This window comes from Antennarius striatus, chromosome 13, assembly GCF_040054535.1.
Source record: "Antennarius striatus isolate MH-2024 chromosome 13, ASM4005453v1, whole genome shotgun sequence".
Lineage (NCBI taxonomy): Eukaryota > Metazoa > Chordata > Actinopteri > Lophiiformes > Antennariidae > Antennarius > Antennarius striatus.
In genome coordinates this window covers 19,951,866-19,970,595 of record NC_090788.1, presented here as the reverse complement: position 1 = coordinate 19,970,595, position 18,730 = coordinate 19,951,866, and the positions used below count along the sequence as shown (strand labels likewise).

The following is an 18,730-nucleotide window of genomic DNA, read 5'->3' as shown; positions in this document are numbered from 1 at the left end:
AAACAAATTAAACTCATATTTGCAGGTTCTACTGTAAGTTCTATTATAGGTTCTACTGTAGTTACTTTCCACCTGTGTAACTAAGAATTACATTTGAAAGGCAGCAGCTCCGTTTACACCCGGGTTGGAGGTGGTGGTGTTGGGGGGGCCGTGGATGTGGCGGAGCCGCCCCTGTGGGGTCCCGGGCACTGCCGTGGAGCCGCTTCGGGGAGGTACTGTCTCTTTAAGAGGCTCAGCCCTCCGCGGGAACCAGCGGACAACCCCCAGCAAGTCATCGGACCTGTCAATCACCCGCGCGGCGCCCTTTGATGTCGGGACTCCTAGTCTGGTCTCGAGCTCAAACGTGCTGCGTTCACTTGTTGGAGAGACGGTAGTTCAGTTCCCTCCGCAGCGCAACTTTCTGCCGCATGTTCCTCTGTGTGTGCTGGGGGGGTTTCTGCACTTCGCCCCGGGACTGAGGAGATTTAACTTAAACAACTCCGGTGTTTTTATTTATTTATTTATTTTATTTTTTATTATTGTTGTTATTCTTTTAAAGTGTGTCACGCACCGCCGGGTTGGTAGGGGGGAGAAGACATGCCTCAGCTCAGCAGCGGCGGCGGGGACGATCTGGGGGCGAATGATGAGATGATTGCGTTCAAAGACGAGGGGGAGCAGGAGGAGAAGATCCCGGAGAACGCCTTCACGGAGGGGGACCTGGCCGACCTCAAGTCCTCCCTGGTCAACGAGTCGGAGATCAACCAGAGCCCCAACGCAGCGGTCAGTGTGTGTGTGTGTGTGTGTGTGTGTGTGTGTGTGTGTGTGTGTGTGTGTGTGTGTGTGTGTGTGTGTGTGTGTGAAGTGGGAGAAACTTCACTTTACTCAGGTGTTGAATGAGAGAAAAGGGCGCAACTAAATGCCTCTGGGGTATCAGCTGTGGATGTGTGTGTGTGTGTGTGTGGGGGGGGGGGGGGTTGCGGGATGGGGCAGAGGTAGCGGGGGTGTTTACGGGACCCGTCGGGGTCTTTGACGGAACTTGTGTGGCTCTTTGGACGGAGTTCCGGGGGAGAGTTTGACCCGGTGTTTGTGTTCGGTTCCCCGCAGGCGGTCCGACGCGCGCAGGCGGAGCAGCGGGGCTTCGCGGAGAAGCACCGGGAGCATCTGGACGGCGGTAAGCACACACGGCCGCTCCGCCTCCGGTAACGGCGGACAGGGGGGGACCGGGGGTCCGTCCACCGGGGGACCGGGGGTCCGTCCACCGGGTCACGTGCTGCGACCTCACTAACTTCAAAGAGCGCTTCAGGTGTAAAAGGCCCACGATGTGTTCAAGACTGTAGGAATTTATCACACTTCTATCACCTGAGGTGGGGGGGGGCTTGAAACGAGCACCTACCAGTAGAAAAGTGACTTTAAAAAAAATCTTTACTAGTTTTTATTAGGAAGAGAATGTTTCAATATTATACAGAATTTAAAAAAAAAAATATTTTCTCCATACTTGCAATGCGATCAGTGAATTCATTTTAAATTGGCTTTCTTTAAAAATGTTTTCATTCACGTGCCATGATCTTTTATTTTTGCTCTTTTATTTTTATTTTATTGTATTTTTTTCAACGTTGGCACGTATAACAGAAAAATCATCTCACTTTCTCGCTCCAGAAGCCAAACACTTGGTAGTTTTAATTACAGGTGTCTCTGTGGCCTCAGCTCGGCAGAGGAAATAATTTTCTCAACTTTTCTTAAAGTAGAAATGTTCTCTCGTTCCGTGTAAAACTTCATCTAATTTAGACGTGAGATCCAAATGCATTCATTTTGAATTTAACATGTCTCTGCCTCCTATTTTGACCTGTGGCTCCAACCACATTTAAAGTTTTGCCACCTTAGAAAAGTTAAATCAAGAAGAGCTACTTGACAGAAATAAAGGAGATGGCGTGTGCGATTGTGAGCGTCATACAGACCAGGTATGTTTGTCGCTCGCCCACAGAGGCCTCTGACGCTCAACATGTGGCTGAGGGAGAAATTAGCACACAGGCTAGCCCGCTAGAGCCAGGGCTCATTCAGGGTATCAGCTCGTAACACTTCTGGTTGGCCTACTTAGTGTCAGCGGTTATTTTGGTGGTTTGTCTTTGTTGTGTAGCAACAAAGATGTAGAAAACATCAGATGAAATCTAAACTTACACTTTGGATGGAGTGTTTCGTTTCATATTCCACAAGTGACCCTTTATATTAATTAAAAACTCTTGAGTTTTAAATAAATCATTACTTCTACATATAAGTGTTACTTTTAGTTCCTGACTGAGTTTCTAAAGCTTCATGTGTTGATGTCTGACCTCAGTGTCGAAGCACCAAGATGGAGGCCTGTACAAGACGCCGGCATACCCAGGATACCCGTTCCTGATGCTGCCTGACCCCTACATCCCCAACAGCTCGGTGTCTCCATCTGTAAGTGCTTCTCTGTTTAAACTGTCCTGCTGGTTTGTGCTGGTCCTGCTGGTCTCTGAGGGCTTCCCCTGTTGACTTTCTTCCTCAGCTGCTGTTTGTGTTCTTTGGTTTCTCGTGCAAACACTGAACGCAGGGCTCGGTGCTTCACGAGGAGTTTTCTGTGTTATCGTCAGTATTGAGTGGAAAGACAGGAATATTCACTTGAGCTTGGTGGCAAATGTCCAGAGCGCAGGAAGAGCGGAGGGGAAGTTTGAGTTCAGTTTGGACCTCTGGACCCGGTGTTTCAGATCGGTCCACTTCCACCCGCATCAGCTGTTGTTGGATGCTGTTGGCAAAGTAGCTTCATCTAAGATGTTTGAAGCAATTTGACAACTCATGAAAACTCATCGTTCTTTAATGTTAAACTGTTAAACTGTTAAACTGATAAAGAAAAGATCAGACACGGTGGAGGGGGATCGTCATTCTGCCGTATCACTCATCCAGCCAGACACCCAGAACATAATCATCAAATCCCTTCAAGTCATAAAATCCGATGTTCACGGATCGGCTGACTAATTGCACCAAACAGGAGCGATTTTGTCTAATCCGTGTTTCAGGTGCTGCGTAATCCCGTCGCCTGGATTAACCCCTGCTGTCTGGGATGCTGCTGAACAGTGGAGATGTGTTCTTGTTTAGATTGTGGGCTGTGGGCCGATGGGATGGCAGGAAGCTGCTGTGGGACACCTCCAGGGTGTGTGCCAAAGTGGACTCTTCAAAGTCTGACCCAGTGGGTGGTCACGGGAAATCCTAAAGGGGTCTTAGACGAGTAAAATAATATCCAGTCGTGACTGTCCTCTAGCGTAATAATTCCTCTACACCCCTCATGGTGTCTTGTGTTAGGTTAGGTTGAGTTAGGTTAGGTTAGGTTGGGTTAGGTTAGGTTGGGTTAGGTTGAGTTAGGTTAGGTTGAGTTAGGTTGGTTTAGGTTAAGTTAGATTGGCTTTGGTTGGTTTAGGTTAGGCTAGGTTGGGTTAGATTGGGTTAGGTCAGGTTAGGTTGGATTCGGTTAGGTTAGGTTAGGCTGGTTTAGGTTAGGTTAGATTGGGTTTGGTCAGTTGAGGTTAGGCTAGGTTGGGTTGGGTTAGGTTGGTTAGATTCAGTTATGTTAGGTTGGGTTAGGTTGAGCTAGGTTGGGTTAGGTTAGGCTGGGTTGGTTTAGGTTAGGCTGGGTTAGGTTGCGTTAGGTTAGGTTGGGTTAGAGACTTTCATGCTTTTTCCTGGAAATAAAACCTCAACCTCCTCATCTGACAGGAAGCCATTTCGTCCTGAAGTCTGCTGCTTCTCACCCGGTATGTTGTTTAACACATGTGATGGCGTGTCCATCAGTGTGTCTCCTTCTCCCCCAGTGTCTCCCCGTCCTCCCTCTCCAGCCTGTTTTTGTTGAGTGTGGACAGTGGGTTGGGGTGGGGGGTCGGCAGTTGGCGAGATAAAGAGCACTTTCTTCCCCTGTGTGTCGTGGAGACTCCACACAATGCTCACTTGATGCTGCGTCCCTTGTAATTAGCCTGCTGGTTGTGAGGCGGCGGCGGCGTATCAGACCCGTCTCCCTCCACTTGAAAGACTCCAGTCCGGTGGGGCCGATCATTATGGGTGGAGGGGACGGATTGGAAACTACAGGTCTGGGAAAGCGGCCTGTGTTTGGTGTTTCCCAGTGTTATGGTGTAGGTATGGGACAGGGAAACGCGTGTCCTGACTCTGTGTGTGTCTGAACGCTACCTCCAGAGGTGACGCCGGCGGGCTTCGCTTCACACCGACGTGAAAGTGAAAATGTTCTTCACCGATGTGAACAGCAGCATCACTCTACTCTCGATTAGTCAGTCAAGTTTCAGCACTGATGGTTCTGGTCTGTTTTGGTACTGTGGTCCTGATGGGAGGGGGGGGGGGTTCAATCAGTTTCATTCAAATTCCTGAAGAAAATTATGAACAAAAATCAAGTATTGATTGTGTTTGTCTGATCTGTGGGTCATGTTTGGTGCTGATGCAGCTGAGCGATCATGTCCTTTTAAACATTCTGTATTTTGTGTGTAAATTGAGACTTTTGTGTATATATTTAGTATTTTGTGTATATATTTAGTGTTTTGTGTGTATATTTAGTGTTTTGTGTACAGTATATATTTAGTGTTTTGTGTATATATTTAGTATTTTGTATATATTTGAAGCAGAAACAACTCTTATTGTTCTTTATTGTTCCACATTCATCCCAGCCAGATGATCTGCAGTAACAAGATGGATAAATTCCAGCTCTTATTATTCTGGTGTTAACATGTGAAAGCTTCTAATCTGTAGTAAAGACTGAACGCACACCCCCCCCCCCCCCAACAGACATAATTCTTTCATAGTATTTCTCTGTGGTCACATGAATGCAGATACCAGCCGTCCTCTCAGTAGCAGAGACGCAGATTTTTAGGGATTCCGAGATCTTATGGAAGTCCCTAGGCATGTCGTCTTTGTACGATCCCGAGTGAAGACAGCGTGTTTGAGTGTGTGTGTGTGTGTGTGTTTGAGTGTGTCATTGTGTGCGTTTGTTGGCTGTTAATAACCTTCATTACATGAAGTCATTTCAATGCGTCTATGCTTTTGGCATGTGTGTGTGTGTGTGTGTGTGTGTCCTTGATCTTGTTGTTTGTGCTCCTGCTCTGGGGTGTTGGTGGTGTGTGTGTGTGTGTGTGTGTGTGTGTGTGTGTGTGTGTGTTGTGCTGTGTCCTGGTTTTTTTTTGTCATTTCTATGGAGTCAAACCAATCAGATTGTTTGACTCCTTACACCTCACCCCCACCAGACTCCTGTTTGTTCACCTTCACCTCTTTTGCGGATGATGTTAATGTGTTTACTGTGATCGCTGTGAGACAAACAGAGTGAAGGATGGAGGTAGAGTGAACGTGGAAGCTCCTCCAGCTCAGAAGTGGTGTTAATGATCTCAGCTCTGGTAACCAGAGTTCTTCATGGCAGGACTGACAAAAAGTAAGAAGAAGAATAGAACGCATCTTCTCCTGATGCCGTGACGCTCCTGTCAGCCCCTAAACCCTCTGATAGCTTGGCGGCGTCAGCCGTCAGCAAGTCGCAGGCAAACAAACATGGACTCATGTCCTCTGCTGTGGATCACATCAGTGGTTCTTATCTGACATCAGATGTGTTCAGGTCAGATTTCACCCCATAAACTTTACGGATGTTTCTCTGGAGCGTGCCTGATTATTCTTAGTTTTGAACAAGCGTAGCTTCAAGTTGACGTGCAGCTTTAACATTAAATTCAACCAGATTTCTTCGCCGAGGCCGAAGCAGACAAAAAGTTCATTTTACGTCAAAAAAGAAGTGCATCCCTGGGATGCGCTTCAAGAAAAAGTGTGTGCATCCCAACACGATGTTTATGCATTCTAAAAGTAATAACAGAATATACGGTAGAAGCATACGCAAGGATTGAGTTTTGCCAAAAGTACAATATAAAAATTAAACCATCTGTTAATTTAAATGGTTTTATTAATCATAATTGTTAAAGTAAAAAAAGAAAAAAGTAAAATTCTAGAGTCCGAGAGGCTGTGAAGCTGCCTGTGATGTGGAGGCTGTGGTCGGCATGACGACACCAGCAGGTTCCAGAGGTTCCGTCCAGCTACCAACTGAATCTAAAGCTTCTGAATGAGAGAACCAGTTAGTACGAGAACCTAGTGAGTGGAATTTACACACCAGTGTGTGTGACGGCTCACACAGCAGTTTGGGGGAATTTCCTCCGCATTTGACATTTCGTTTCGCTAAATTTGAGAAACGATAGGAGGACAGCTGAGGGACAGTCATTGTGATTGGAGAGGGGCAGTAAAAAGAAAAAAAATCTGATGGGTTTAAAAATTTGAACGGGTGCACAGATTTGAAAATTTCTCCTCAATGAATTCCTCTGAACGATAATTTCTAAATTATCATGCAAGGAAACGGCCGTTTAATTATATTTACCTTCTTTCACAGCGACTCTTTATCATCCATGTTTGTTGCATAACTCAAAAACTATTTGGCTTTTTGTCAGAAAACTTTCTGCACACAATAACCAAGACTTGAAGTCTTGTTTTTTTTTGCTGTTGAGGGGCTTTTGCAGTTTTTATTTTTCCTGTTTCCATGGTTACCAGCTGAAGTTCAGCTCATTCTGTGAGGGAGTTTTATCTCCGGGGCACAACAACTCAAAAAACTTTTATATATATACTTTTTTTTAATCTTCTCTGAACTAGAGGAGAGATTCTTTCTGATATTTTTTGTATTTTCAGCCTTTTTCAGTTTTAAAGTTTTAAACTTCTTTTTAACATTTACAATAAACAAGAACTGTAATGAACTAAAACAACGTTTTCTCTTATTCTCGTGGCGAGGGATTGTGAGTATTTCATGCTTCTTTTGCTCTTTATTTTTTATTGTGTAGCAGGAATGCTTCATGCCTTCGGCCTCTTCCTCGTATCCATTCAGAAATCAGCTGCTGTTGCTAATAAGCCCCCCTCCCCGTCCCCTTTTACTCCTCGTATCTCCCAAATAATACGAGTCTATCCTCCAGGATCAAGGGGGATGGCAGGAGTGTGTGTGACTCTCTAGGATCTTGCGACTTCCTTGTTTCCATTGTGTTGTGGTGTTGACAGGGGGGGGGTTGTGCAGACAGCCTTCGGTCCCTGGCTACACAATGGTAGCAGCACAGGATGAGGCCTCCCTAATCCCCCCCCCTTTCCCACAGCCCAAGGGGCTGGGATGATCAGAGCGGGGCCTCCCTGCCTCTGACTGGCTTCGATAAGGACCCCCCTCCCCACCCCGCCACTCCGATTTAAGAGGCCTAGAAGAAAAGCAGCTTTCACCACAAGGCAGAGAAATCCAGGGACGGATGGAAATCTCACCCCTACAAATGATTTTAGGGACCGTGTGCAAGACTTAAACCTGATTGGTCCCAGAACAGTTTAAACAATTTAGTGTTGGGGTGTCCGACCTGCGACGGGACGGACGAGCTGAGGCGGCGGAGGTTTAACTTTCTATTGTCACCACGTTTGTAATCCCAAGATTATGTTTGAGTAATTTCCCAGATTATCGAGCAAAATGATGATTGGACAACAAATCTCCCTCATTCCTCTCAGCCAGAGGTGTCGAGAACAAGTGTCTTCGCTACAGCACGTACAGTACGTTTGTCACTATTTACATCCCGCTTCAAAGCGGTGATGTATTGTAATTGTCAGTGTTAGTGTGTTCGTCCGTTCGTCCGCCTAATATCTTTGCAACTGTTGCAGAAAGAAAGATGAAACAAAAAGCACATTACTCGTGCAGCAAAGAGGATGAAAATTACACGACCTTGACCTTGAGAAAACTAGGTCAAGGTCAAATTTCAACTTTTGTACACTCAGGAATCGGATAAGATAGAAAGACAAGGGAGAAGGCCAGTGTGAGTAAGACTATAGACCATAGTAAGACCTATGCACTACCTTTGACCGTAGATCAAAGCTAGTGCATAGCTTTGACCTACCCTGAAAGGTCAAAGTTACGCACGTGTAAGGTACTACTTTCAGTTTTTACTCTTTGCGGGATGTTGCAGTCTCTAGTTTCTATTTGTTTTATCCCTGATTAAACGGTAGCTAGGGTTTTAATCCAGAAGTTTAAAACAACAATTTGTCCAGTTGGTTGGTTTTGGTCCAAGACAGGCTTCAGGTTGATCTTAACAAATTTTTTTTTAAAAATTCAGATCTTTATTTAGTTGATTGACAATTAATGGACACGTTTGAAATGCGGGCATGAAAAATAAAAAAAAATCAAAAGTTTGACAAAAGCTAGCATGGCATAGATGGTGTATGTTGTTACACTGCCAACTACTGGCCTGGCATGCACACTGCATTGTTGTCAGTCGGTTTGGTGGATCTTTTATGTACAGGGATCACATTGATAAAGTTATGCAAAAACTTCTCAGCTTTCAGGAAAATCTGCTGTATAAATGTGACGGATGAGCCAAGGATGAAATGATAGACTGTATGAAAAGAGAGACAGAGAGCTGTGGAGGAAAAGCGACCATCATAGAGGGAGGAGGTAGACGGAGGTGGGAAGATGAAGATACAGATGACTCATCACTCCATCAGCTTTGAAGTAATGATGAGAAACTGCTCGGATAATTTCAAGAGGTAAAATGTGGGAATGAAAGAATATCAGAAGAGGAAAAACCCTTCAGATGGCCCCGAGGTGTTTCTACCTGTAATTATTCATCCACTTCTTCCTTTCCGGCGCAGCAGGAAGGTGCAGCGCCGTAAAAGACAGGTGTTAGCGGGGGGAAAGTGTGAGACTGCCTGGTGTTACAGCCTCTGATGTGTTCATACGTTTAAATTCTATAAAACCACCAACACGGCGACAGATCGCCCCGCTGAAGCGTGTGGAAACAAGAGAAGACGAGGCCGTTGGTAACCTCGTGCGCCGTTGTTTGTGCAAGCGTCTCTTTAGATAAAAGACCACATTTCCCATGATTCCTCCCACGCTTCCTGTCACCAAAGGGAGATGTTAAAGAGAGACGTCACATTTCTTTTTGGGTTTTTTTCCATCAGCCTTTCACTTTTCATCACGCTTTTCGTGGCCACATTCCAGTTTCCTGCTGCCGATGAGTGTTAAGACAGATTTAATGGAGCGTGCAGCTCAGACGGAATTCTCGGAAACACTTTTGATAATTGATTCAAATCATTTAGTCTAATTTCCTCACTGTCTGGCTCAAGCTTCTGTAATGCGAGGATTTGCCATTACGCAGCACAAAGGGAGATTCTTGTAAAACACACACACTCAAACACACACTTGTCTGGGTCCTGCTCGGAGTTTCTTCCTCAATGAGGGAGTTTTTCCCCGCCGCTGTTGCTTATGCTTGCTCTGGAGGGTTCCGTTGTGTTTTTCTGTCTGTTAAATCGCTTTGAAATGTCTGTTGCCATGATTAAGCGCTATATAAATAAAACTTGATTAATTGATCAAACACACACTTTGATCACACATTCTGAGACCTAAAGAAGAATTGAAGAAACTTCTGTCCTTGAACACATCCTGTTCTGGACCGAACCGCTCTGTTGGCTCCAGCCTGATGTTCTGAATGCAGCGATGACTTCAGGTGGTGTTTATTCCACCTTTAAGGTGGCAACGGATGCAAACAAATATTTAGGCCCCGTTTCCAAGGCAACAGAAGGGAGGCATTGTCCAAAGTGACATTTCCAGCCCGTGTGTGAAACATCTCAACTCTAGTTTTGCTTAGTGGACATGGAGGTGTGATGTTGTTGGTGTGTGTGTGTGTGTGTGTGTGTGTGTGTGTTGTTGTTGGTTTGTCTGCTGAGCCCTGACGGTCTGGCTGCTCTCAGCTAGAGTTAATCAGTGACAGCGTTGTCCCCGTCACACAGGACAATGTCTGTCCTTCATCGTGGTCATCGCCTCAAAACAACAACACAAACGTGCGTCTCATTGCATCACAGGGTCGCTGATGTCAGCGCTATTTCTTGATTCCTGATTGGTCCACGGCCTGTTTAATGTTCATGATGTCATGATGGCAGAAGATGGTAAAATTTCATGATGAAGTGAGAGTTAGCATTGTTTAACGTCTGCAGCTTCCGTGTCGTGGGACGCAGTAAACATTTGATGTTGTCACGGCAACTGACTGCAGCTTCCGTTTTTGTCAGAATAAAAACTGCTTGGTGTTTTATTCAAAAGTTTAATTCATGTCTCGTGTTTTCTGGTTTATTTTCCTCATTCAAGACACCTTTCTGGATCAAAGTGGATGTTTCCTGATCGACACACACCCGTCAATCGGTGATGGACAGGAGTGTGTACTCGAGTGTGTCTGCTTTGTGTATCTGTGATCTAATGAAGGCTCACACACAAAAGGACCCACAATAAATGTTTTTGGGTTAGCGGGTCGCACCCTGGAGCTCTGTGTGTGTGTGTGTGTGTGTGTGTGTGTGTGTGTGTGTGTGTGTGTGTGTGTGTTCAAGGTGTCTTTCTTTTGCTTTTCATCACTACAAATCAGTAATCAGCTTCTAAAGTATTTTATTAAAGACTCACCGTCTGAAACGAAATCAGGTTCAACACCACATTTATGTTCATAGACATTTATGGGAATAAATGTGTGTGAGTGGATCCAGTCATTTCCCTCATGTCATGTATAAAATGGACAACAGACTGGATGAGATCTGCTGATGACGTTCAGCGTAAATCATTCCTCTAACACACACAGAAGGAAAACCTCGTACGACTGCGAGACGACAGAGTTTCTTCTGGACCTTTTCACCTCATAAAACCATAACGGCGCGTATTAAAAGCATGTTTTCACCTCCGCTCCCGCTGACGTCAGCGGTTTATAGGTGTGAGACATATGCCGTGTGTGTGTGCTGTGTGTTTTCTGTGCGTTTGCTGCTGTGTTTAATGTTTGTCAGTTTGTGACGGCCATATGTGATTTTACATGACAATTTGCTGCGTACTCTTGCTTTTCATCTGGTGCTCTCAGGACATTTACAACCTGTTTACTGTGTGTGTGTGTGTGTGTGTGTGTGTGTGTGTGTGTGTGTGTGTGTTCACATCTGCTTGAGTGTTTTTCGTGTTTATGTGACGTAATTTCCTTACTTAAACTTACTTTTTGTATTTTTTTTAGTTGGTGGTAATCTAAATTAAATTATTTAAATCAAATCTGAGGTTCCTAATTTCCTGATGCTTCTACTTGCGGAGGATGAAGAGGATACTGTGACTTTCAAATGTGCGTTGTTATTTTTCTTGTTCCCATTGCACTGATTTTACCGACTTGGAATGAAATTCTGTTGGTTTTTTCTCGATTTTGAATCTTTCAGTGAAGGTTTTTAAATAAAGACATACAAACATGACACATAAAGAATATGATTTTAGCAAATAATACAGAAACTTTTTTTTTTTGAGTGTAAATACCCACCCCTGATTTCTAAGGTCCAAACCTTCACTGTTTTTACTTATTGGGACTTTAGTACCACATGACCCGCCTTACTCGGCCTCTGATTGGCTGGCCCTGAGGATGTCATCTATTCCTAAGAAATGACACAAAGATGTTTAACCATCCTCACTGGATGTGATGATGATAGCGATGGTGATGATGTTGGTTCACCATCATCATCATTCACCTTGAGCCTTTAACACGGTGTTCATGTGTACGTTATTAACACACACACACACACACACACACACACACACACACATGCATGATGCAGCAGGCTCCTCCATCTGCATTCCACCAGAATTTATTATCTCCACTTCCATCATGGAGGTGGACCCACACAGACACCTTCATGGACGCCCCAAGAAGCCCCAGTCCCACCTTGTAGTTGTATAAAATACCCACGTTTGCCATCAAACGCTAGCACAGAAGAATCCAATGAGGCCCTGGTGGATTTCCACAGCTTACTGGTAGAGGTGTGTGTGTGCTGTGACGTCCCAGTCCGCGTGGACTCGTTCTGGCTCTGGATCCATGTGTTAAGATCCTTTTTTTTAAGACAGAAATAGGAGCAGGAGGAATTCCCTTTTCAACAGGTTTCCTCACCAGGAGCTCAGCCATGCGTCAAATTGATTTCCTACCTTTGTTTTGCACTTTTTTGGGGGGAAAGACACTCATATCCACATCATGTGTCCATGGAAATCACACAAACACACACACGCATAAGGAAAACCCAAAGCAAAAGGAAAAGCAAACCAAATTTTGCAATAAATAAAGATAAGAGGACTGAATTTGATTGGTTTGATTTAATGAAGTGATGGAGCTGACAGGAAGTTCTCCTCAGAGGTTGAAGTGTGTGTTGTTGTTGATGTGAGGAAGTTGTTGTGATGAATCAGGTTGTGTGTGTGTGCATATCAGAAGGGCCAAACATAAACTAGAGCAACTGTGATGTGCACTGCGCTGTTGTTGCAGTGTGTGTGTGTGTGTGTGTGTGTGTGTGTGTGTGTGTGTGTGTGTGTGACAGTGTGTGGGCACGCATCAAGGCGTAGGTGTTGCATGTAGTATAGGGTATGTATGTGGGAAACACTGTATGAACGCTGAGGACAGATGAAAGGGAAGAGGTGGGTGGGCAGGAAGTGAACAACAAAAGAGACATTTCATCAGATTGATCCGATTTTGTGCGAATCGTGTTGACGGGGTGGACAAAACGGAGAGAGATGGCCAGAGTCTGACAGACGTTTAGATTTGAAGGAGAGAGAGAAGGTAAAGGAAGACGAGATGACAGCAGCAGCGGAAGGGAGTTAGCAGTAAACAATGAGAAGTGGTTACCACTCTGTGCACCTGGTGAAGCAAACCACAACCCCAGCAGACACACACACACACACACACACACACACACACACACACACACACACACTCTGGCACCGTAAGAACACCTTTAACTGTTTCAACACCGCACTCAAGGAACAGGAACACACCCAGAACTCTTCTCTCTGCAGCAGGAAGTAGGTTTATTAAGGATAACAGTGGGCAGCAGACGCCCCACAAGTGAAACAAGTGAGCGTTTTCACTTTCTCTAATTGACTGTTGTCTTCTTTCCTCATCTGAAACATCAAAACACAAGATTTTTTCTTGTCAGATGAAGTCTTTACCTACAGAGAGCTGCACATCATCAGCATAGAGTGGTTAATGTGCTGCAGTATCTCAACAGTCGATCTAGTCTAGAAATATTGTGTGTGTGTGTGTGTGTGTGTGTGTGTGTGTGTCTCACAGCTAACCTGCTTTAACCTCTTGGACCTTTTGTGTTAGTTGCCATGATACCATTTATTCAATAATTTAGTATAACATTTAATATATGATTGACAGTTTCTGTTCATACCTAGAGATTTGGAGCAAATACATGATGAAAAGCAGAAGACTAAACATAATTTAAAACAACAGGAGTTTTTAAAAGCAATCAGAAAATGCATTTCTGAGCTATAAGGTGGAGCAGCACCTATTTAATGAATTATGTTTTTGAAATTAATTATACTGGAGCTTTCTGACAGTAAAATTAAAAAGTTTCACTTTCAAAACTTCAGTTTGTTTGTTCTTCAAATTTGAAATCTTTTGACTTGAAATGAGAAATCTGAAGTACAGATTTCAGTCAGCTCATCATCAGGACTTCCCAGCATGCATTGCCAGAGAGTCAAAACTCTCTCAAGATGCAAAAATTGATAGTTTGAAGAAAGCAAGAATGATGGAAACTGTCTGTGCCTTTAATACACAAGACAACCATGTTGTTTGTTGTTTGTGTGCACGATAATGAGACCCTGATGAAGCTTAAACAAGGTTGGAATCGAAATGAAACCTCACTGGGACCGCTTTCTCTGTCGTCTTTGTACCGACGCCGGCACACAACATCTCTGAGGAGCAGCTGCAGCTCATCTGTGGATGGAAGGAAGATCTGGAGGAGCTCTGAAGGAAAGACGTCAGTTTGGGTGAAAACTTTCAATGTCTTTCCTCAAGTTTGGTGAACATCTAGAGATGAAGAACTAAACATTAACGTGTTTGAGAATAACGTCCGTTGCCGTCACGCTTCAGTCAGACTCAGTCTGGATCCCCCCCTCCCGCCCCCTCCAGGCAGAAGCCATCGCTCCCCCAGTCCTGTACAGGGAGGCCACCGTGACTCCTTCCTGACTGTCATCTCACATTTGTTTGTTTGTTCTTCATCACTCCCCCTTTCCTTTGGGTTTGTCTTAAAATTTGGACGAACATTTTAATGCAGCCAGTGAAAATTGGTCCACCGAGTGAGTGCCCCCCCAGCTTCAACTCATAATGTGGGACCAGAGGAAGGAGCGCTGGTTCCAGTTAAGAATCCATTAGCCCAACATCACGTCAGCTGTGTGTCGTTTGAATGGGAGGAAGTCAGGGAGTCTGGAGCTGTTCTTTTATAAGTTTGACCACAAGGACAGAAAGTATGAGACGTGCCAGTTAGTTTATACACTTTATATGGTTTAGAGGAACAAATTAAAAGCTACAAATACGAGAAGAAAGATTCATTTGTAATCAGTGACACAATGAAGAATCATCTTCATTTTTAAAACACGTTTTTTTAATGTCCCCTGGCTTTATACGTTACTTATTTCTTAAATCGTCAGAGATGTTCATTGTTTTTTTTATTTTGACGTGTAATCAAAAAAGTAAAAAACAACAACATAAGTAACACAATAACAGTATAGAATGGAACAGAACCATTAATAATTAAATAACTAATTAGAAATTGTATTTTTTTTAATTAAACAATGCATACTTATTAATTCCCACATTTCTCATCTACCCCAGAGTAAATTCATAATTTATTAAATTAATTCATGAACTCGATTCAGAGTTAACCAAGCAGTTTTTCAGTCCTCCCTGTCCCTTTTAAAATATTTTTTCCTTGTTTTTTTTAGCTTATAATTTGTTTCTTGCTGTAAACTGAACTCCTTGAACACATCTTCTTGAAGCTGGAGAGGAGAACAGACGTTAGATTAGCAGCAGACTGCTGACCCGCTGCTCCCATGACTTTATTTAACCCCAAAGGGTCCCCCCCCCAATAATCTACACTAGACTTTCATTGGCAGAACATTTCAAAAAATCTAATTCCAATCATGTTGAGACCAACTTCAGTTGAGTCGAAAAAATATTTACATGTCAGAAATGTGAGACTTTGATTTTGTATTTGCAATACAGAACCTTTACTGAGGGCAAAATATTTACTGTGTGTGTGTGTGTGTGTGTGTGTGTGTGTGTGTGTGTGTGTGTGTGTGTGTGTGTGTGTGTGTGTGTGTGTGTGCGTGCGTATACAGTTAGGTGAGGTTCAGCCTGTTGTGGTTTACCATGGAAAATAAAGGCCTCGGCTCTCATGTCACCTGAACACACAAACACACACACACACACACACACACAAAGCTTCTAAACCGAGCGCTGTTCTTCTGCTGGTGGAAAATGTTCAAAGACTAACTTTCTGAGCTGCTTTTCTTTTTTCCAACTTGAAATTGAGAAATTTCTGTAAAAAAAAAAAAAGAAATAAAAAAATGTGATGCTGTGAGAAAAATTGCAGGTTTGGTTTGTGCCAAGAACAACAACCAAACATTTAAAGGGAATCCTGCGTCCTCCAAGTCAGTTAGGATTTTTGTGAAAATGATGAGAGTCATAGTTTATGATAAACTAAAGGTGTGTGAAGTGTTCCCTTCATCACCTCATGTTTAAAGTTAGATTTTCCAGGTGAGTGAAATCTTGGAAATTCAAAGAAAATAGCTCAAAATGTTCAATATGATATAAAATGGCTGTCGCTGCTTGTTATTTCTAACGTTACACTATATGCGTTCATTGATGACTTTACCTGAACAAAGCGTGATGTCTCCTTACTTTTGTTGTTCAGCTGTACTTATTTAGACTATTTTTGGTCATAAAAGTAGTAGTTTGTTGTAACCCAAGACGGCCCCAGTGAGCGAGGCCGGTTGGAGGCGACTGGTCCGGCCGCCGGAGGCTTTCTGTCACCTGAAAGCTCCCCGCTCTGTCAATAATTACATTATCTAAAAATGGAACATGCATCCCTGGTGTTGAGCGTTTCCTGCACCATGTGCTGGATCGTGTGCAGAGATTATCGACTCCATCATGCGGCGGTATGAGCCCAGAGGCGGAGCGAGCCATAAAGGCTGCTGATGGTTAGCCACTTGGCTCCAGTGGACCAGCGCTGAGAGCCCAAGGGCCGGGAACAATTATGGTTTAGTTAGAGCAACAGAGCCGCGCCAGGCAGCTGCTGTGTGTGCGTGCGTGTGTGTGTGTGTGTGTGTGTGTGTATTTAAGACTAAGTATGTGTTCAGGGCCGTCCGGTGGGGGGGTTCAGGGCTCTCACATGTGTTCGTATTAAGTTGGGACATCTACCAATTACGACTAAACATCTCATCCAACTCATCCAACCACACACATCATCTTTAGACGAGTTTGATCGACGGGAATGATGGAGGGTAATTATTCTGGGGGGGGGGGTTTTTCCCAGATTTTGGACAGAGTGCAAATCTGGATCAATTAGAGGACTTTTTGTTTACACTGTGAAATCCGGGTCCTGTTCAGGGCTGGAACTAATAACCACTTTCATTACCACTTTATCTACTAATTTTCCAAAATAATGAACTCATTTATTGCTAGAAAAATGTTGAACAACAGCTCAAAAAAGTCAAAAATACTTAATTTTTTTATTGACGATGTAGACACGCAAGTATTCATGTTTGAACAAGTTTGGAAGACTTTTATATTCATTTTATTTCATATATGACTATATTCATTATAGGTAGTCCTCAACATACGGACATTCAACTTAAAAATATTCATAGATACAAACAAATGTGCCGCCAAATCCAAATACTGCAGTTCCCATTCCTGCCACAACCCCCGCCGAGCAGCACCGCCACATTGACGCAGCTCCAGCACTCGTCTCCCCTCTTGTTGTCGTTAAACACATTACTCGGGTAGCAAAGGGGATAAAAATGAGATGATGACCTTGACCTTGAGAGAACTAGGTCAAGGTCAGGAACTGGATAAGATTGAAAGACGAGGGAGAAGGCCAGTGTGAGTAAGACCGTAGGTCAGAGCATTACCTTTGATTTATGGTCTATGTAAGTAGGTCAGGGTAAAATTTTGAATTCAGGGGTGTTGCGGGATGTTGCAGTCTGACTGCATTGGTTCTAGTTCTATCTGCGACGGTTGTGAAGCCATTTGGTGGACAGACGAACAAACGAACACACAAACACTGACTATTACAATACATCACCGCTTTGAAGCGGGATGTAATAAATAACAACTTACGAACAATTTAGTGTAGAGCAGCCTCACAGAACCAATTGCATTCGTATGTTGAGGACTACCTGTATTGATAATATAAGTGCAGCTCGGTCACCTGATTCCTTTTGCCCTGCCTGTGTCGGTGTTGTGTGACCGTTGCAGGTTAGACTGATTTGAAGGAGTCTTGTAGCCGGTGCCTCCGTAGACAAATACTCGCGCATATCCTTATTGAAACGGTTGTTGTGTTTTTTTTTACCGTTACAGTGGAAAACGTTAGAAATTGAAGGTTTTTGCGCTCTGTCCTGTGTCTGTTGCTGCTTTTGTTCCTGCCACCGCTGTGGAGGAAGCTTTTACGGAAAATCGCAGGAGCGTCTGACACAGAAAGTCGACGACGGCCTGAGTTCCCACATGACGCCCACGGGGAGACTCGTGTGAAAATGTACATCTTCAAGGTGCAGAGATCCAACTCTTTTTCACGAGGGGCACGAGAGGAAGACTGAAGGAGCACACGACTGGCGCTGTTTTTAAAGGAGTTGTCCTTTAGTAGAGCCAGCCACTTTATTTTGAGTGATAATTACACTCTGTGGACGAGTCACCATGTCATTAGAACACATGATCGATAGCAGAGTATCAAACCCTCCGTTCGCCAACGGCCAGCTTGGCAGGCACTCTTTACCCACAATCCTGGCTCCTCTGAGACCCCTCATCCACACACACACTCACACACACACACACATGTAGAGACACACATCATCTGCATATAAAGTCATGGGCGCACTCATTCGGAAATAGACACAGCAATGGAGGAACACATGTAAGTATTCCCACACGGTGCAGCCGGGAGGCCGTTGTGCTCCTGGGGATGGAGGGTGGTGACAGGCGGGCCCCCTGATGCTGCTGCGCAGCCAGGCCCCCCTGGGCCCGAGCATGGGTCTCTGTGGCAGGACGGACCAGCTCAGCTCTCCAAGGGTTTTGGACGAAGTCCACATGTGGCCAGCTCAACGGCAGCGCCCTCGCTTCACCCTCCCAACGTACACACATGACTTCAGCAGAGAGGAGCCGTGTTTAAATCCCCAACGCAAACCCAAAGCTGCTTCACAGGCGACCGGTTACTGAGAGTCCGTTCCTTTGTCCCCTTAGCTTTAGAGATGCGTGTTCTTTTGGAAGGAGTGTGTGTAAAGGAAGCCGTTGTGATGTCATGACAGGCCTCCATGCTGCGTTCAGTTGCATCAAACCGCTGAGAAAACCGAGTCAAACTGCACCTGGTTCAAAGACATGCTTAAATATGCTAACTGGTTTAAAAACATTATGCTGATAATAATAAACACATTTGAAAGCTTAAGGATATCATAAAAAATACCACCATATGTATCAAGACCAGTGGTCCACAAGGGTGTGTTCGTCCGTCCGTTCGTTAGTCCACCAAACATCTTCCTTCACAACCGTTGCAGGTAGAAAAATTAAAAATAAAGCGCGTTACTCAGGCAGCAAAGGGGATGAAAATGAGATGGTGACCTTGACCTTGAGAAAACTAAGTCAAGGTCAAATTTCAACTATTG

General features: G+C 44.2%; 1 protein-coding gene across 9 annotated transcripts in view; it reads left to right on the top strand.

Moving 5' to 3' along the window:
• Positions 1-332: 332 nt before the first annotated feature.
• tcf7 (transcription factor 7) overlaps positions 333-18,730 on the top strand; it is a 51,546-nt gene continuing 33,148 nt past the window's right edge. For 4 of the 9 annotated variants that reach the window (XM_068330830.1, XM_068330829.1, XM_068330824.1 and 1 more), the window contains exons 1-3: positions 335-759; positions 1,084-1,150; positions 2,312-2,418. In XM_068330830.1, coding sequence (XP_068186931.1) covers positions 577-759; positions 1,084-1,150; positions 2,312-2,418 — 357 coding nt within the window. In that variant the 5' untranslated portion in view covers positions 335-576. Of the gene's footprint in view, positions 760-1,083; positions 1,151-2,311; positions 2,419-18,730 lie in introns of all 9 variants that reach the window. The other 5 variants (XM_068330828.1, XM_068330826.1, XM_068330827.1 and 2 more) reach the window with 3 other exon arrangements.